Below are 20,954 nucleotides of genomic sequence, written 5' to 3' on the forward strand. Positions count from 1 at the left end.
AACTCTTAGAATGTTTATTAAATGGATGATTTACAAGAAGGATAGTGATGAATAAAGGTAAAATTTTTCAGTCGAAACATGAAGTTTACATGTGTAAGTTTAAATGAATATTCAATTCTCTTTTTTTTTAAATCTTCTCCTTTAAGATTATATCATAGCATATGAAGCACTGGTGAGATCTATGTCACCAGAAATTCCCAGTTTGCTGATTTCCGGGAGATTTTTCATCCGATGATTGTACTGCAACAAATGGGCATCATTGACCGCAACCTTGAAGTGGTCAGATTCAACCAGCACTTGTATCTGAAATGGCACATACACAAAACTGTTAGAAATGCTCATTAATTTCAAAACCAGTCTGGCCTAAGCTCAGAATGTCCCACGTTTCATCTTTCTGATCATCCGTGGAACTGACTGAAGTCCAAAAAAGGAACTTCACAGCAAAAATAAATTCCACAGATTATCCAAAGATTCAAGCAAAATAAATGAAAAAAAAGATGATAAAGATAAGGTAAAGCTATAAAGGTAAAGATTAATAATGTATCTACACAAAAACAAAGTTTTTGTATGGCCAACACCTAAAAGTAAAAAATAAACACACCAAGTGCTGGCGAGGATATGGAGAAAAAGGAGCATTCATGCACTGTTAGTGGGAATGTAAATTGGTGCAGCCACTGTGGAAAACAGTATGGAGGTTCCTCAAAAAATTAAAGATAGAAATACTATTATATTCAGTAAGTCCACTATTGGGTATTTACCCAAAGAAAATGAAAACACTAGTTTGAGAAGATAAATGCACCCCTATGTTTACTGCAGCATTATTTATAATAGCCAAGATACGGAAGCAATGTAAGTATGGATCCATAGATGAATAGATGAAGATGTGAGATCGATCTATCTGTATATATTATATAATACATATTATATGGAATATTTCTTGGCCATAAGAAAGAATGAGATCTTGCCATCTGTGATACCATAGATAGACCTAGGGGATATTATGCTAAATAAAATAAGTCAGACAGAGAAGGACAAATACCATGATTTTACTTACATGTGGAATCTAAAAAATCAAAGGAAGAAATAAATGCACAAAAAGCAGAAACAGACCCATGAATACAAAAAACAAACTGATGGTTGCCAGAGGAGAGGAGTACCTACAAGGACAGGCAAGATGGTTGAAGGGGAGTGGGAGGTACAGGTTTCCAGTTATGGGATGAGTGAGTCATGGGGTACAAGGTACAGCATAGGGAATACAGTCAGTGGTACTGTAATAGTGTTGTATGGTGACAGATGGTAGCTATACTTGTAAGCACAGCATAGCATACAGAGATGGTGATCACTATGTTGTACACCTGAAACTAATGTAATTTTGTCAGCTATACTTCAATAAATAAATGAAAATACTGAAGTAGAAATTCTCTAAGAGGGTGGCATATGTTGTGAGAATTGATAATAACCAGTTGGGGCAAGAGTAGGGGAAACACTCTTCCAATAGTAGTGAACATGTTTATCCTTACAGCCTTTTGAAAGCAGCACTTTGGCAATATCTTAGCTAAATTTTAGATATGTACATTCTTGGGCACCTGGGTGGTCCTGTCGGTTAAGCGGCTGCCTTCAGCTCAGGTCACGATCTCAGAGTCCTGGGATGAAGCCCCGTGTCGGGCTTCCTCTCCTGCCCCTCCCCTGTCCCCTGCTTGTGCTTCTCTCTCTCTGTCTCAAATAAATAAATAAATAAAATCTTTCTAAAAAATTATGTACATTCTTGGAATAAAATTGTAGGAAGCAAAGATTTATAAGGACCAATATTATACTGTTTTAGTAAAATAAATTTTTCCAGGTTTCATTTATTTGGAATATTTCCATGCTCCAAATTATCATCCATAGGGCACTCATAGAATTAGCATATATCTAAGCAATGAAATGTTATTAAATAATGATGTTCTAATATGAAGAGATGTCCACCAAATATAGTCCCTATTAGTCCCTGCCTTTTTTTTTTTTTTAGATTTTTTTTTTAAGATTTTATTTATTGATGGGAGACACACAGAGAGAGGCAGAGACACAGGCAGAGGGAGAAGCAGGGTCCATGCGGGGAGCCTGAAATGGGACTCGATCCCGGGACTCCAGATCACACCCTGGGCTGAAGGTGGCGCTAAACTGCTGAGCCACCCAGGGATCCCTAGTCCCTGCCTTTGAGGAACTTATAGTCTGGTTGTTTTATTGGCTACTCTACTGTCAACCACCTCAGAGTCATGAGTTCAGGGGTAGAGATTACTTAATAAAGTTTTTTTTAAAAGATTTTATTTATTCATGAGAAACACAGGGAGGGGAGAGAGAGAGAGAGAGAGAGAGGCAGAGATACAAGCAGAGGGAGAAGCAGGCTCATGCAGGGAGCCCGACGTGGGACTTGATCCCGGGTCTCCAGGATCACGCCCTGAGCTGAAGGCGGCACTAAACTGCTGAGCCACCTGGGCTGCCCAATAAATAAAGTTTTTAAAATAAATAGCGTTGTATGTCATAGAAAATACTGGAAGGATATTAACCAAGTTGCAACCCTTGTGAGGTTGGGAGAAAGGGGAAAAGATGGAGGTTTTCTAATTTGAAAATCTGTAAAATTTCTTTTTAATAAAACAAACATTAATTTCAGAATTTAAAAAAAAATAGTTTTGGTTGCCATGCCAGCTACGTTGCATGAATATATTGAGTCTCAGCCCAACTGTACCATCAAGACTTTCTGCTTTTTTAAGTAAGCTCCAAGTCCAGTGTGGAGCCCAACATGGAGCTGGAACTAATGACCCTGAGATTAAGACCTGAGCAGAGATCAAGAGTCAGTTAACCAATTAAGCCACACAGGTGCCCCCTTCTTCCTTTTTTATTAAAGATGCTATTTTTCTCATTTTCAGAAAAGCTTTAAAAACTCAAAAGGTGTAGTAACAGGGACAATGGTGAAATGCCGACATGGAGCTGGAGAGTGTGCCAGTCCTGTTGAGCCTGGTCCCTCAAGATGAGGAGCAGAGGAGGTACTGGCTAGGTGTCCCAGGATAGCTGATAAAAATTCATTTCAAGTGCATCGTGGTCGTAGAGTGATTCCCCATGAGAAATATATATTATCAATATATAATAGTAGCAATAACTTACTTTGGTTTTTTTATTTGTTTTTTTTTAATTTGTTTTGATTTTGGGTTTTTTTGGTGGGCAGCAAAGTTTATTGAGCGACAGTATAAAGCTCCCAAAGAGGGAGGGGACCCAAGAGAGTTGCTGAGCAATAACTTACTTTGAATGGTTTACCACTTTCGAATGGAAAAGCTGCCTGCCTTTCTTCCTTTCCCCAGATATTATCCAGCTTGGTATTGCAAACAATGACTCTCTTGTTGTCTTCATTAAAGCGTGGGTTAAAGTGGAAGGCAACATCATTCCCTCTCTTGAAATCTAGAGCAAGTCTGTTTTAAACCAAAGACCAGAGTTAGTAAAATGATTCAAGTTGTACATTTGTATCAAAGGAAGAATTCATTTTCTAAAGATCAAATAATTTTATAAAATACACAACATTTTCTAAAGGGAAGCAAATAAACCAGAGTATGGGTTCAAACTGGAAATTAAACGAAGCCACTGTTTGATGCGCTCTTGTAGTATTGGAAAGTAAGCAAGACAGTACGTGTTCACTTTTTTTGCCTCCTTGTCTTTGGTCACATCATTCCATTGAGCTGTCATTCCCTCTTTACTGCCTACTATGAAAACTCTTCAAATCATAATGGTTACCTCTTTCCTGCCCTGCCAGTTACTTTTAATACCTAACAAATACCTGGCTTCCTTCTAGTTAACCAAAAACTTAGTCCTAAAATACCAAGAATGAGAGAACATAATGTTCAGAATCCTGTTGCTAAGTTGTGAAGTCATGGAGAGATAAATGTGTTAAACATTCCAAGATGGGAAATGGAATTAATGGAAGTGCTGGCTTAACTTTTTGACCTTGTTCCTTCTCCTTGGATGTTAATGCAAACACAAGTCCTCAGACTGTTCAAGAATTAACCCTACCCTCGGCTTCTCAAAGTCTGCTCCTTGGAGCACTAATGTCAGAATCAGCAGGTGTTCTCGTTTTAAAGCAAGGTCTACACTCAACCTATTAACAATGATTTCTTGGGCATTTTCATTTCCCCAGTAACACACATACAACCACAAATGTATCTTTCAATGACTGAATGCACAGGGAGAGGATCAATATAATCAGATGGCAATGGCATTTGTATTTGACTTAAAAAAAATCCAATAGCTATATTTTCTCTACAGTGAAAAGGAAGACCTTGCCATCTCTACCGCCTTAAGCATTCTTTTCTTCATGTAACTCATCACATAAATTTTGCAGAATGAAGCAACTGTTTTTTCAGTTTACTACCATCTTAACCATTTCTACCAAAATTAATATTAATCTGCCACAGTCTGTCTGCATCTCTAGTATTACTGGGGCTAAGGTTTCTAGTGCAAAAACCCTGAATAAGACAAACATCCAGTGTGGTTCTGTGTGATAGTGGCTGAGGAAGGAGAGTACAAATCGTGAGTGCTGAATGCATAGGATCAGATGTGCTGGGTTCTGTGTTATTTGGGGAAGCAAGATGGATAAGGACATTGTAACTGGCTGTGAGGCCAGCTTTATCGTGCAGGTAAGCACTGTGTTTAGAAAGAAGTTGTACAGGCTGTGTGGAAAGAAGAGTGGGCTTAGGGTCCTGGCTCAGAGAAGGCTGGCTGGATGTAAAATGATTATATCAGAGGCTGAGTTCATTTCCTGGTAACAGAAAAGGAACTGATCCACGAGGAGCAAAGTGAAAGACACAAAGGTTTATGGATTCACAAGAATCCTGTCTACCTGTGTACATAGCTTGAACTTGTACCTTTTGTGCACTGTCAGTAAGACCCAGAAACACAGATCAATTTATGGCTGCAGGAGCTTTAATGGTACTACTACCTCAGGACAGGCATCCTGGATGTCTTCAGGGTATCCTCAACCTGCTTGTATTAGATGTAAATACAAGCAGTGGTGATAACCACAGCCAGGCATCCCAGGGCAGCCATAAATCAGCACGGATTTTCCTAGATGAGCTCAGGGGCTTACTCCATCCTAGCTCACCTCCATCAAAACCAGTTCCAATAGCCAAGGTTGACTTCTTTTGAAGCAGTCTTTTACTTGTAGGGTCTTTTCAAACCTTTTTTTTTTTTTAAGATTTTATTTATTTATTTATGAGAAACACAGAAAGAGAGAGGCAGAGACACAGGCAGAGAGAGAAGCAGGCTCCATGCCGGGAACCCGATGTGGCACTCGATCCCAAACTCCAGGATCATGCCCTGAGCCGAAGGCAGATGCACTGAACCGCTGAGCCACTCAGGCGCCCCTTTTCAAATCTTTACATAAGTAGTGACTACTCAGAAGACTGGGGTTCCACCATCCTGCCACTTAACATCTGTAGACCTGGCTGATAGCTTGGGAATCTATGACTCTGCTTTGTGTCCAGGAGGAAGGCAGAAAGGACAGTCAAGCCCACTGAGACTGCACTGGGACCTGCATGGCTACAGGGTGATCTGTCCAAATATGAGGGGAGAGAGGTATGATGTGTAAGCTCTCAGATGAACTCAAAATTACATCCAGTGCAATCTTTGTGTTTTTGACCCTAATCTTTAATGGGTATCTAGATATAAAATGCATGCTTGGTTTTTTAGACAATACATGGCTCAGCGGTAAAGAGATGGCCAAGTATTACATTACATAAGACTGTACTTCCCTTAAATTCTAAGGCTCTCACTGCCACGAATAACTTAGGTTTTTCTGAATGGGTTGTCTGCTCTTTTCCTTTATCCTCACAAAGTAAAACTTTTTGGGGGTGCCTGGGTGGGTCAGTCAGTTAAGCATCTGCCTTCAGCTCCAGATCAAAGTAGAGCTCCCTGCTCAGCGAGAAGTCTGCTTCTCCTTCTCCTTCTGCTCCTCCCCCTGCTCATGCTTGTGCTAGCTCTCTCAAATTAATAAGTAAAATCTTTAAAAAAAAAAAAAAAGTAGAACCGTTCCATTGTAGTTCTGGGAGAAAAAACAAGATTTAAGTGAGGGACATTTTGTCCTCTTGGTGGGAACACACACATGATTTATGGGATAATCCCATTCTGTGGCATAGAATTCTCAATGTAAAATTTTAAAAATTTTATTAAAATTTGAAACATATCATCCTTTATTCAAAAACCAATTGACAAATATGTTAGAGTTGCTAATTTTGCTCTTTACCTGTTTGCACTGGGCCTTACTGTGCCCAGAATTGTTATCAGCATGCGAGGCTTGACTCCTCCAGGCAAAGGCAGGTCATAAGGCACAGTCTGGGAATAAAAAACATACATGTATCAATAGAGTCATGTGTTCTTGGGGAAAGAAAGGAAAATATTTTGCTAATGTGACTAACACATAACCCTAATTTAAGCCATAGCCATTTTTCCAGATTCTCAGGCCACCCTGCCCAAGGCCTGAAGGGATAAGGCTTCCTATATGTACAAGTAAGTAATAATCATGAATAAAACCATCAGGGGGCTCCTGGGTGGCTCAGTTAAGTGTCTGCCTTTGGCTCAGGTCATGATCCCAGGGTCTTGGGATAGAGTCTCTTGTCAGGCTCCCCACTGAGCAGGGAACTTCTTCCTCTCCCTCTGCCTCTCCCTTGGCTTGGTGTCTCTCTCTCTCTCTCTCTCTCTCTCTCTCTCTCCCTCCCTCTCTCTCTCTCAAATAAATAAATAAATAAATAATTTTTTTATTTTATTTTTTATCTTTGTTTTTATTTAAGCTCGATTTGCCAACATATAACACCCAGTGCTCACCTCATCAAGTGCCCTGAATGCTCATCACCCAGTTACCCCATCCCCCGACCCACCTCCCCTTCTGCAACCCTTTGTTTATTTCCCAGAGTTAGGGGTCTCTCATGGTTTGTCTCCCTCTCTCATTTTTCCCACTCAGTTCCCCTCTTTCCCTTATAATCCCTTTCACTATTTCTTATATTCCACATATGAGTGAAATCATATGATGATTGTCCTTCTCCGATTGACTAAATAAATAAATAAATCTTAAAAAAAAAAGGAATAGAGCCATCAGTTAATTGGTGCCAAAGACAGAACATATTCCCTTTTGGAGCACTGTATCTCTCACTAGTAAGGCCATCCTAATCTATGATTCATTCACGTGGACTATTTTTTGGAAAGGCTTAGGCTTGCCCTTGCAATCAACATTAACATTTTTGTGCCACTTTTCTTTTTTAAAAATTACTTTTACTGAGATATAATCATATCAGTTTTGTTATACATCCTTGTGCCACTCTTAAGAACCCTGTCACATAACGTACTTCATCATGGTCATTTGCTCCCTGAGAGCAGGCATTGTGTCACATCTGGGGACTTGTGAGTTCTCATAAGCTCTACTTACATGGAATCAACAGGGTGCTTTGAGTGTGGCATAATATTTCTGGAATGAAGAACACTCTTCATCTAATACATTCCCTAGTTCTTCCACAAAAATTTATTAACCATCTACGTTCAAGGTGCTGTAAATATTCCCAAACTCCCTTTGGCCTTTTCTCTTTTCCCTTCATAATTTCTTACCCCGGCCCCCCCAACCCCAGTTCAACCACCACCCAAGTCTTTTCTCTCTAGACCTATACTTCCTCCTATTTGCATTTCCTACAGATGCTTCAAGTCCAACAGGTGTGAACTGGAGTTTGTTTCTTCCTCCCCATGCCCCAACAGATCTGCTTCCTGAGTTCCTGGTTTGGGCTGACCCTTAGCTGCTGCTCTAATTGTCTGGCCTTGAAAACCCAGTCATCCCTAAGACCTAACCACTAGTTCCTGGGGTTCTTCCTCTGCAACCCCTCTCACATCTGCCTCTTCCTTTTCACAGCTTCCATGTCCCCATCTGTCTACAAAAGACTAACTGTGGTCAACCAAGGCCTGCTCAATGCTGCCCATGCTCCCAACGCCTTCTCTGTACTCTCCTCTAGGCAGACCTAAAGGCAGGTCAGATGCTACCTATGCCAATGTCCACACGGTCCGGGGAGGGTCTGATCCCACACTGCTACTAAATGCTTTCCCAACATCTATATGTTATCTCCCAACTAGATTATACATCTGGAAGTGAAGGATCTATTTTTGAGATGTGTCTAGGGTCTCCATAGAGTTAGGTTTTATACTTAGAATTCATATCTAAAATGGGTTTTAATACAAATGAAAATTCAATCCTAAAATCACAAAATTATCTTTAGAAGGTTTTTTCAAAACCACATTACCTTGGTTTCCCTACACATTCCCTCTATGAGCCTAGACAAATTGTGTAACTAATTCTCTACTGTCTCATTTCCTCGTGTGTAAAAGTAGGACTAGTAACAGTATCTTTGAGGGCAGTTATGGGGTTAAAGGATATCACCCATGTAGAAGCACACTGCTGGTATGAGTTATGTACTGTTTATTGATAATATTAACTAAAATGTACCCTCATTACTATGATCTTAACTTCATTTATATTAAAGCTGCCTTACAGATGCCTTGAAAAGATACACTGACTTCTCTTCATACTAATAGTACACATACATACTAATCTCAATACAAACAATGAGTTTTTCTAATGGGCTGACATACACCATGGTTGGTCCTTGAAAAGTGGCTCTATGCAGCGAGTTTAAAGCTCCAGGTCTCTCTGAAGCCCTTTGCAGGTTGGTGCTCAGAGCCAGCTCCCAGCCAGAGCACAGCAAAGTAATGGCACCGACTTGAGAAAATTGCTCTGTTCGTTCGTCATTAGCTTTGTCCTGATCACACTCAAGTATATGAAATGGCTAGTTCCATCTTACCAGTGGTCCAGCAGGGATGCCAAAGGGACCAGCAGCAGGGTAGGCTCCCGGAGCGCTTGGTTGTCCAGGAGGTGGGTAGGCCCCAGGCCCACTCGGTTGCCCGGGTTGGGCTCCTGGTGCTGTTGGGCCAGGGTAAGCAGGTGCTGTGGGGCCAGGGTAGGTGCCAGGAGGCGCCTGGCCAGGGTAGCCGCCGGGAGGTGCCTGGCCAGGGTAGCCACCGGGAGGTGCCTGGCCAGGGTAGCCGCCGGGAGGTGCCTGGCCAGGGTAGCCGCCGGGAGGTGCCTGGCCAGGGTAGCCGCCGGGAGGTGCCTGGCCAGGGTAGGCACCAGGATAGGAGGCCCCTGGGTAGCCCCCTGCTCCAGCAGGCTGGTTTCCCCATGGACCAGGCCATCCTTGAGGGTTTGGGTTTCCAGACCCAGATAAAGCATCATTAAGCTAGACAGAAAGATATCAATAATTACAGGATGAAAAACATTCACAAAAACAGAACTTTCAGGAAAACAGGAATATGGGATCTAAGAAGTAGAGGGATATAGTAAGGGTATGAAATTCACATCAACAAAATTTTCCTGCCTATTAAACAGTTTGCAGTTCATAAGACTAAAATTAGACTTTGGGGTTATATATGCTTCATCACTTTCTTTTTCTTTTTTAGTAATAATGTATCAGTACTGGTTTATTAATAGTAAAAAATGTACCATACTAATGTAAGACATTAATATTAGAGGAAAGTGGACATAGGGTAAATGGGAACTCTTTGTACTATCTATGCAATTTTTCTATAAATCTAAAACTAGTTTAAAATTTTTTAAGTTGTTTTTTTTTAAAGACAGATCATGCCATTAAGTGGGATTCCAGATTAATTACTGTTTGTATGAGGATGAGGAGAGCCATAGAGAAAATGGAAAACAAAGCAAAGCAATTTATGGTTCTTAACATGAATTGTCTTTCCATAAAGAATGTGTTTTATTGATGCACTATAATTCTAATAGTGATTGCCATATTTTCTTGGCCGTATAGTGTCAACATATTAACTACATGGTAAAGTTCATACAACTATCCAATGGCATAAGGCTTTTCCTTGAAAAGAACAAAGATGGCTTAATAGAAGCCTCCATACCAGTTTCACAAGACCATTCCAGAGAAGGATTTCTAAGAGGTGTGGTCCCCTTCTTAGCAGCTCTCAAAGGGCTTCCAGTCCCATTTCCAATCTCTAGCAGAACCACAAGACTGTCCCTGGCAGCCACAATAGGACACGGCCATGCACAGTGGTTTCTGATATAAGCAGGTACTTGCTTTATCTGTGTTTTGATGATTATTTAGTCAAACAACTACATGGTTCAGATGAAGAGAAGCCCTACAGTAGGTGGTCAGAATGATGGGCTTGAGTTCTCATAGTTCAATGAGTTCCATGTCTGACAGCAGAGTCAGTCCTGCCACATTCCCAATGTGGCAATGTGCTGCTCAAATCCATCCCTCTCCTTGCCCTGGGCTGATCACAGGGGAACTGACCCCTGAAGATGGTGTTTAAAGGCTTCCAGATGAGTCTGGCTAAGAAGAAGCATCGGCCAGAAATTAAAGAATAGGAAGAAGAGAGAAGCCTGGGTAGCTCCCCTGTCCTTTTTGCCTCATGGGGCATCCGGGCAGCTGTGGCCTCTCCTGCTTCCCTTTTTTCTTTCTTCCCATCATCTCGTATCATGGAGGGTTGCCTTTTGTAACCTGCCAAAGTCAGGAGCTAGCCTTCCTCTATGTAAAAGTACATCATGGTACATCTAACTGACATGAAAAGAAAAATCGTAGAAATCAGGATGCTGAGACAGCACCATTGCACCATCCTTCCCTTTGCTCATATTATTTCTCAGCTTCTGCCCATGAAGTCAAACTGTTTCCATCCCAGGCTTTTTAGTAAAGGAGTTATGGTTAGTGAGTCCCAGGCATCAATCTCCCTGGCTTTCTTCCTGCACCTATTGCTGGAAAAACAAGACTTCAGCTAACCAGCCCTCATTGGACAGTTAAGGCCAGAGGAAGCCACATGGTGAGAGAATTAGAAGCGAATGTCTGGTGGTAAAGAAAGCCCTCAACCTACGTGGAATGGATATTACAGTAAGAAAACAGACATAAAACACTTACTGAAAAACTGTCTGCCATTTTCCTGAAAAGGGGGGAAAAAAGATAGGTTATCATTTGATCCTAGACGATTTCACCAGTTTCCATATTAATATAACATCACAAACAGTACATTGGGCAGTTCTAGATTATCTACAGGCATTCTTCTAAACCAAGCCAGTATATTCCCCAAATACGCCTAAATCAATAGTGTGGAACTACAAGGAAAAAAAAAAAAAGCTCTAGCAGGGATGCACTCCAGCTAGATCACCAAGCCCTATTTAACTCATAATTCTCAAGTCTAATCAGACCAACCTATGTTCTGAAGGAACGAGGAAGCAAATGTCCTGCCCCTTTCTTTGGTAAGGACAGAAACAGTCCTGGTTCATCTGTGGTCCTCCTCACCTTTCTTCCTGGGTGCTTTTTCCACCACCTCTTACAAAGAGTTGAGCCTCTTAATATCACCCACCTTCCCTCCCACTCCCAAGATCAACCCCCATGCCCTCTTCTGGGTTTTAGGAGGAAAGCAGAGTTGACAGATTCCTACTGAGATTTGAAAACCAATGCCCCTGATGGAGTTGCTACCAATGATTTATTCCTTCATTTGCACGTATTTATGTCTGCTCTGGGCCAGGCACCATGCTGGCTCTTGCTTGGGTCCGAAGACAAATAGGCCAAGATCTGTATGGTCAAAGGGCTCACGGGCCATCAGGAATCACAAGGATCAATGCTGTGAGCCAGACCGTGTGATGGGGCATCGCAACTAGAACTATGACTTCTAAAATGGGAAGAGGTGGTGTTGTTTGAACTAAGCCTTAAAGGAGAGGTGAGATCCGGATGTGGAGCAATGAAGAAAAAAAAGGCAGGTACAGGATACTTCTTTTTTTTTTTTTTTTTAATTCATGATATTTGTTACTCCAAACAAAACTCAGGCAGTATAACAAACTAGGGTGAAAATAAAAGAAGTCAGGCAATGTAGAGTAAAATATTTTTGGGTAGGATGCTAACCAAAAAGAGTTGGCTTTGCCCAGAGCTGACTCGAGGGGTGGCCTTGACACAACCTTCCTGCTTTCTCCTGCTCCTCTCCCTATGCCAAGTCTCTAACCATTTAAGATGTTTTATACCTGCTCCCACTGCAGGTGCTCTGGCAGTGAGGGGAAGAGGGAAGCTTTGGACTCCTAAGGCCTGGGTGAGTTTTCTTGAGTCAGGATCACCTGAACTATGGCCAAAGTGATCTAGATCTTAAACAATCAGAATCTCTTTTCCCTGAGTTGCCCACTGTGATATGTACTAAATTATTTTAAGAAATGACATTACCCCTAAAGAATAATAATTGATAGGTCCTAAACAGTTAAAATATCAGACTTTCTGGTAAAAAAAAAAAAATAAGACTTAATTTAATGTCCTCCTAGGACTGAATGTCCTCCATTTGTACATATCAGATAGTTTATCATACTCTGCTGTTATTTATGTCACAGTTGAATATTACCTTCTAAGTTTTTTTGCACATCTCTTTTTTAAATCTGGACATTCTCAAACATATTTGGAAGCAGTTTATGGTATCACCATATCATCCATCTTCAAATGTGGGAAACTGCTAGCAATTTGAGTAGGAAGTCACAGTGAGGGATCCCTGGGTGGCGCAGCGGTTTGGCGCCTGCCTTTGGCCCAGGGCGCGATCCTGGAGACCCAGGATCGAATCCCACATCAGGCTTCCGGTGCATGGAGCCTGCTTCTCCCTCTGCCTGTGTCTCTGCCTCTCTCTCTCTCTGTGACTATCATAAAAAAAAAAAAAAAAAAAGGAAGTCACAGTGACTCTTCCAGGGCTTACATTCATGTATTTCCTGTAGCATTTAATCTTTTTTTTTAAGATTTATTTATTTATTTATTCATGATAGACAGAGAGAGAGAGAGAGAGAGAGAGAGAGAGGCAGAGACACAGGCAGAGGGAGAAGCAGGCTCCTTGCAGGGAGCCAGACAGGGACTCAATCCCGGGACTCCCGGATCACGCCCTAGGCTGAAGGCGATGCTAAACTGCTGAGTCACCCAGGGATCCCCAGCATTTAATCTTTTAAAGCAGAAGTCACCTGCTTCTCCACTTGGGCTTCCTTCCCCAAAAGGCTACTGCTGCTTAGAAAAGTGTGCAGCCACCATAGGAGGAACTTGAGACAAGTGTTATTACAGAAAAGGAAAAGAAAGGAAGTCTTCTTTTTTCTTTTAAGATTTTATTTTTAAGTAATCTCTACACACAACATGGGGTTCAAACTCACAATCCTGAGATCGAGAGTTGCATATTCTACGGACTGAGCCAGCCAGGTGCCCCAGAAAGGACTTTTCTTTTCTTTTTTCTTCTTTTTCCTTTTTCTTTCTTTCTTTCTTTCTTTCTTTCTTTCTTTCTTTCTTTCTTTCTTTCTTTCTTTCTTTTTCTTTTCTTTCTTTCCCTTCCTTCCTTCCTTCCTTCCTTCCTTCCTTCCTTCCTTCCTTCCTCCCTTCCTTTCTCCTTCTTTCTTTCTAAAAGATATTTATGGGCAGCCCTGGTGGCTCAGCAGTTTACCACCACCTTCAGCCCAGGGTGTGATCCTGGAGACCTGGGATCGAGTCCCACGTCGGGCTCCTGGCATGGAGCCTGCTTTTCCCTCTGCCTGTGTCTCTGCCTCTCTCTCTCTCTGATGAATAAATAAATATCTTTAAAAAAAAGATATTTATTTATTTTAGAAAGAGAACAAGAAAGAGAGAGAGAACACGAGCAGGAGGAGGGTCAGAGGGAGAGAGCGAAGCAGACTCCCTGTTCAGCAGAGAGCCTGATGTGGGGCCTGATCCCAGGATGCCCAGGATCATGACCTGAGCTGAAGACAGATGCTTAACTGACTGAGCCACCCAGGTGCACCCAGAAAGGACACTTCTTAAGAAAACAAAGCCTCTCTTATTTTGGATGCTGGAAGGAAACAATCTTGAACTTCACTATGGGCAGAAAGTTCAGTTCCTTTGATTACACAAACTTCTTCCATTCCTGCATAACATACTAAAGACCCAGACTTACAACTTCATAAGTGTTTTTTGGCTTCTCTTAGATATTCCTATTCTGTAAAGGCTTTTTCCCAACCTCAGCACCACTGACATTTCAGGTTGGATTCTTTGTCGGAGTTGGAAATGTCTCCAACTAGCATCTATGGCTTCAATATATAAGATGCTAGTAGCACAATACCCCACCTCCCAATTATGACAACCAAAAATGTCTTCAGACATTGCCACACATCTTGGAAGCTGGGGCAAAAGGGCAAAGTTGTGCCTGGTTGAGATACACCTGTCTAGGCTGATTAACATGTGTATCCCTATAAAAGTGGAGATACACAGGTCAATAAAAACCAAAAAGTTAGTTTCAATAGTTAAAACTAGCTAAATCTGTACCATTGGCCTAATAAGGTGTCATATTAACAAAACTCCAATCAAACTAAAATGTGTTTAAAGGCTGATTACAACTAGAAACTAAAGCAGCATTTCCAAAATGTAACATTTCTTCTTAAAGTCTCTGCTCAAGCATATTCAACTTATTTTCAGCTCCAACAAAACAATTTGAGAAACAAAGCAGATTTCACTTTCCACTGTGTTTCATATAAAGCCTTGGTTGACAGTTTGTATCATGCTGTGATACATTAGACAAGCTCATTAGAATAATGACACCCTGCATTAATGTGGTGCTTTTCAGTTTATAAAGCACTTTCCCATACTTCCCCTATTTTCATTCTGATAATAATCTTATAAGATTTTCAGGGGAAAGTTAATATTCCCATTCTAGATGTAAGGAAACTGGGCAGCCCTGGTGGCGCAGCAGTTTGGCACCGCCTGCAGCCTGGGGTGTGATCCTGTAGACCCGGGATCGAGTCCCACATCAGGCTCCCTGCATGGAGACTGCTTCTCCCTCTGCCTGTGTCTCTGTCTCTCTCTCTCTGTGTCTATGAATAAATAAAATCTTTTAAAAAAATAGATGTAAAGAAACTGAGGCTCAGAGAGGTGGCCCAAAGTCATTCTGTTCTTGGCAGGCCAACAACCAGGGTCCAAGCATCCTCACTCATAATTCAGGTTCTTTTTTTTTTTTTTTTTTTTTTTCAGGTTCTTTATATACTGAATGTCAAACCTCATTCTTTGAAATTTTAAAGTATCATCCTTTAAAAGTGTTAATTACTTCACTTAGAAATTAATTCTCTAGCCTATTCATTCAGAACTACATAACATGTTGAAATTGTAAACAAATTAAAAAAAGAAACCATGTTTTTGTCAGAAAACTAGCTGAGTGACTCATTCAGTGAGCTTTGATACACACAGTATTGAATATAACGATGCCATTTTGCACAGTCACTTTGCTAATTATAACCACATTTAAACCGATAAAGTGTACTTCTCCAAAAATTGGATATGCACTGTTTCGATATGTTTATTCTCTACCATCAGATCTGTATCTGTTTTTCAAAAAAAGGTTATAACCAATGCTTTTTTGAAATAAAGGTTAGCAACCTTAGAACTTAAAAAAAAAACTATTTAGATAAATATCTTTCTTACTTGCCTGGAAATTTCCTCTCTCCCTCTGTCTCTCTGTCCCTCTGTCTCTTTCTTTTAGATGAACTATTTATATAGAGACACAATCAAATGTAAAAAAAAAATCTTCTCACCCTATAGATACTACACATACGTGAACTCCATCCTGCCATTCCCAGCAGCGGAAAATTTAAAAGCACCAGGAAAGAAACCCTACAGTAAAGCAAAACAAAACAAGCAAAACGTGAGGAAATACTATGTAGGTCTTCACATTTGGAAAAACCTACAGAAAGTAGTTCAATGTTGCTTTGGAATAAAGAATTTAAACATGAGTCAGAATGTAGATCATTTTAATTGGCTGTTAATTGTAGCTTTTCCCTCTAATAAAGAGGGGCTATTTACTGTACTCTGCTATTTTAGATCCACCTAGCAATTAGTCCAGTAGTCAGGGTTCCTGGGAGCACTTCTGAAATTTCTGCTCACACAGGGCCCTGACCTTTATACAAGCTGAAAGAGAAGTAGAGCACGAATGTATTTCCTCAGAACCCCAAGGCACTGCCCACACCTCCTCTCCAAAGACCACAGGAGAGGCAGTCTGCTTCCTGCTCTTGCTGAAAAAAGGAGCGGGGCGTGAGGAAAGTACTTTCCAAAGCCAAATTCAGTGATGCTGAGTTGGAACAAAGGAAACTGGTCTTTTACTAGGATTTCCTTCTTATCATAGTTCCTCAGCATCAAGGAAGGTAAAGTTACTCTGTGCCTCTCAGTTACTGATTTTTTCCCCCTATGGAAAAGCTGAACATCAGTCAAGAGAGAAAGAACACATGATACTTAGTCAGCAGCAAATTGGAAGTTTACAGCAAGCACTGCCCTGGCAGGCTTAGCACTCAGAATTTAATTACCCAGTTCAGGCTCTAGACACCCAATGTCAACCCAGCTGTCCTCAGTGAGAGCCTCTTTCCCAAACCATCACAGGAAAGGGAGGCTAGGTTTCAGATCAGTTACCATGAGTCTCAAATACCTTAAGCTTACAAGTCAACTGTATCTAAGGTCAACATGAGATGCTCACATAATACATGAATGTAGGCGTCTGCTGCAGTTAAGATTTAGAGTCTGGCTGATGAGGTTCTGAACGAATAGGTAACCATAAACTATAGGTGAGACGAACACTGGCCTTTTGAGCTCACTGCAATAACTGATATATATAGCAATATAGCAATAACTGAAAAGTCTTTATAGTAAAAACATTTATGCATATTTGTAGTATAGTGAGTCTGCATTAATTAAAGACCCCTGCAAAAAACAGGGTCAATTTATCAGTGTTCCCCTTCTTCTATTCCTTAAGTAACCTGGTGAGACATCCTTCTAGCACTTCAAAGCTCAAAACATTCAAAGACCATCATCAAACTTTCCCCCAGAACATGGAAGAGGTGCTGATTCTAAGTGTAACCCCCAAACGTTATGAATTTAGGAAGCAGTTCCAATCTCCCAAAGGTCACGGAGGAACTGTCTTCCATTCCTTTCCCAGAATCCCAGAAACCGACTGGGTCACTGTGGTTCAGCCTTCAGCAACCCAACTCCCAGGAGTCACTTTACAAAGATTCCACAGTATCTGGAATAGGAACCACTAACTTGAAGGGGTGGGCCTGAAGCCGAAGTCCCTGCCTCTCTGGCGGTCCGCTGCTACTCCTCAGAGGGCACGCACGTTACAGTGTTTTTATTTTAGCGCCTGATAATTCACAGTACACCTTCAAATCGGTTTTAAAAGCTGGCTCCGCTGGGGCTCTGCTCTTTCTGCCACGCCCTACACGTCCTCGCCGCGCAGACCTGGGTTCATTAATGCCCACATTAGCCAACGGCAGGGATGAGTCACTGATTTGCAAAAGCTTAGGATGTGCAGTGTTCGCCAGGCCAGGCACATGCCCACTCAGGCCCTGGGGCATCACCGCTTTCTCTGGGATCAGCACCCAGCGAGCGGCCGCAGCCCCTGCCCCTGCCCCGGCCCCTGCCCCTGCCCCTGCCGGGCGTGGTACCCGAGCTCCCGCGCGTCCCCACAGCCATGGCGCGCGGGAGGCCCCTGGGACGGGCGACCCCATGGGACGGGGGACCCCCTCCCGAATCCCAAGCCGGGCGGGCCGCTGGGGTGGCCGAGCGCGCGCCCCCGCCACCCGCTCGCCGGCGGACGCACCCGCGCGCTCCAGGACGGGTACGTGAGTCCCGGTAACGCGCCGCCAACTCTCCCTAAGTCGCACACCGCTCTCTCCGGGGAGACGAAGGCTGCGGGCCCCGCTAGCGACCTCCGTCCCGCCGCGCCCCCCGCCCCCGCAGACCGCCGACCCCCGCTCCCCGGGCCCGGGCGCGCTCCCCCCGCCGGGTCCCGGCCGCCAGCAGGCTCGGTCCGCGGTCCCCCCGTGCCCCACGCGCCCCCCGCGCCCCCGCCGCTCACCCCGCGCCCCCTCCGCGCCCCCCGTGCCCCCGCGCCCCTGCCACTCACCCCGCGCCCCCTCCGCGCCCCCCGCGCCCCTGCGCCCCTGCCACTCACCCCGCGCCCCCGCCGCGCCCCCCGCCGCTCACCCCGCGCCCCCCGCCGCGCCCCCCGCCGCGCCCCCCGCCGCGCCTGCCACTCACCCCACGCCCCCGCCGCGCCCACCGTGCCCCCGCGCCCCCGCCGCTCACCCCACGCCTCGGCGCTCGTTCGCTCGCTGCGGGGACGACTTCGGGGAGGCGGCGCGATCCCTGACCGGGCGGCGGCCCCGCGCCTCAAATAGGCCCGGCCCGCCCGCCTCTAGGGGGCGGGGCCCCCCGCCCGGCCCGGCCCGGCCCGGCCCCTCCCCGCGGGCGAGGTCCCGGCGCACACCCGGTGGGCGGGTCCGGGGCGCCGCAGAGAAGCTCCCGGCCCCGAGGGCGGCGGGCGGGACGCTGGGGGGGCGGCCTGCAGCCCCGCAGCCCCGCAGCCCCGCAGCCCCGCAGCCCCAGCCGCTGTCCCGCGGCCGCCCGAGACCTGGCGTGTGGCCACGTTCCCCGCCCTCTCTCCAGATTCACCTGGTGCCTCCCTCGACCGGGACCGAGAGCCTGCGAAGCCTTCCCAGTGCGCTTCTTTTTGAAGAGTTTTGCTTGCTGGCTGGCTTTCACCGAGTTTGCTTGTTTTCGGCCTGAATTGCAGGCCCTCTCGTCCTTTCTGCATTTATTTTACCTAAACCCTCTCCGGTAGCAAAGCGTTCCCAAGAAGTGCCTGGTGACTTGTGTCACTGGGAGGGCCCTGCCAAGTTTTCTGAGGTGCTGGGCGAGAGACAGATACGCCCCCATATTCTTGACCTTGCACTCATTCCCTTTCTGAGCTGCCGTGCGAGAGCCCTAAATCGTTTCTGCTTGTTTGCTCCCCACTGCATCCCTTCCTAGAATGCCTGACTATTTGTTTTCTCAAAGACTGGGAGAGTCCTGATGAAGGACGGAGGGAACCGTTAAACACAAAGTGGCTTTGGTAAAGGCAGAAATAGGATAAAGCTACCACTCTAAGACATATTTTTTAAAAGACTTTATTTATTCATGAGAGACACACAGAGAGAGGCAGAGACACAGGCAGAGGGAGCAGCAGGCTCCATGCTGGGAGCCTGATGTGGGACTCGACCCCAGGACTCCAGGATCAGGCCCTGGGCTGAAGGCGGCGCTAAACCGCTGAGCCACCGGAACTGCCCTTTAAGAAATGTTCTTATAGCAAATAGTGATTCTTGCCGGAGAGAAGGCATTTATATGGTATCATTTCCGTGGATAATCACTGAGTGAAATGGTTAAGGATGTCCAAGATGGATTTTTTTAAGTTCAGATATCCACTCACAAAAATTAACTCACAGTGCATCAAAGGCTTAATTGTAAGACCTCAAAACATAAAACTCCTAGAGGAAAACAGGGCGAAAGCTCCTTGATATTGGTCTTGGCAATAATTTTTCAGATATGACTCCAAAGTACAAGCACCGGAGACAAAAATAAACAAGTGAGACTACATCAAACTAAAAAGCTGCATGGCAAAACAAATAATCAACAAATTAAAAAACAGCCTATGGAATGGGAGAAGCTATTTGTGAACTATGTATCTGATAAAAGAGCTTAATCTCCAAAATATATAAGGAACTCATAGAACTTAATAGCAAAAAACCCCAAATAATCTTATCTAACCAATGGGCAAAAGACCTGAATAGACATTTTCCCAAAGAAGACATATGACCAACAGGTAATGAAAAGACATTCAGGGCAGCCCGGGTGGCTCAGTGGTTTAGCGCCGCCTTCAGCCCAGGGCGTTATCCCGGAGCCGGATCGGTCCGCGTGGCGCTCCTTGCATGGAGCCTGCTTCTCCCTCTGCCTGTGTCTCTGCCTCTCTCTCTCTCTCTCTCTCTCTCTCTCTCTCTTTCTCCCTATCTCTATCTCTATCTCTATCTATCTCTCTCTCTCTCGAATAAATAAATAAATAAAATATTTTTAAAAAGAAAAGGCATTCAACATCACTAATCATCAGGGATATGCAACTCCAAACCAAAGTAAGATATCACTTCACATCTGTTAGAATGGCCATCATCAAAAAGACAAGAGGTGTCGGCAAGGATGTGAACAAGGGAATCCTTTGTGTACTGTTGGTGAGAATGTAAATTGGTATAGCCATTATGGAAAATGATATGGAGGTTCCTCAAGAAAGTAAAAATAGAACTACCATATGACTTAGCAATCCTACTTCTTGGTATATATTCAAAGGAAATGAAATCACATCTTGAAGACATATCTGCATCCCTGTGTCTATTGCAGCATTGTTCACAATAGCCAAGACATGGAAACAACCTAAGTGTCTGTTGATGGATGAATGGATTTAAAAAAAAAATGTCACACACGCAGAGGAAAATCCAGGCCATGAGAAAGAAGGATATCCTGCTATTTGCAACAACATGGATGTACCTTCAGGGTATTATGGTAAGTGAAATAAGTCAGGCAGAGAAAGACAAATATCATATGGAATCTAAAAGAACTCATAGAAACAGAGTAGAATGATGTCTACCAGAGCCTGGGGATCTGAGAGAAAATGGGGAGATGTTGGTCAAAGGATAAAAATGTTCAGTTATAGGGTAAATAAGTTCTGGGAACCTAATGTACAGCATGATGACTATTATTAACAATACTATATCATATATTTGACAGAGAGTAGCCTTAAATGTTCTCACACACAAAAAAAAATGGTAGTGTGTGGTGGTGAATGTTAACTAATTTTACTGTGGTGAACATTTCATAGTATATACGTATATCAAAAAAATGTTAGGAATAATAAGAGCTAATATTCATTAAGCACTTATCATGTGCCTTGTACTAAGCTTGGTATACATATGGAGGAAGGTATTTTTACCTCCATTTTATTTTTTTTCCAAGTTTTCTTTTTAATCACCCTGTGCTCAGCACAACAAGTGTACTCTTTAATCTCTATCC

The 20,954-nt window shown here is 43.5% G+C and overlaps 1 protein-coding gene across 1 annotated transcript; it reads right to left on the reverse strand.

The window, feature by feature from the left end:
• LGALS3 (galectin 3) lies at positions 1 to 18,275 on the reverse strand. The gene is made up of 6 exons (XM_055303697.1): positions 18,168 to 18,275; positions 10,986 to 11,007; positions 8,856 to 9,290; positions 6,266 to 6,354; positions 3,278 to 3,443; positions 1 to 303 (listed from the first exon to the last, which is right to left on the reverse strand). The coding sequence occupies exons 2-6, from the start codon at positions 11,001 to 11,003 to the stop codon at positions 148 to 150; spliced, it is 864 nt and encodes a 287-aa protein (XP_055159672.1). The 5' UTR covers positions 11,004 to 11,007; positions 18,168 to 18,275; the 3' UTR covers positions 1 to 147.
• Positions 18,276 to 20,954: the final 2,679 nt, after the last annotated feature.

The sequence above is a fragment of the Nyctereutes procyonoides genome, unplaced genomic scaffold (assembly GCF_905146905.1).
Source record: "Nyctereutes procyonoides isolate TBG_1078 unplaced genomic scaffold, NYPRO_anot_genome, whole genome shotgun sequence".
In the NCBI taxonomy this organism is placed as follows: Eukaryota; Metazoa; Chordata; class Mammalia; order Carnivora; family Canidae; genus Nyctereutes; species Nyctereutes procyonoides.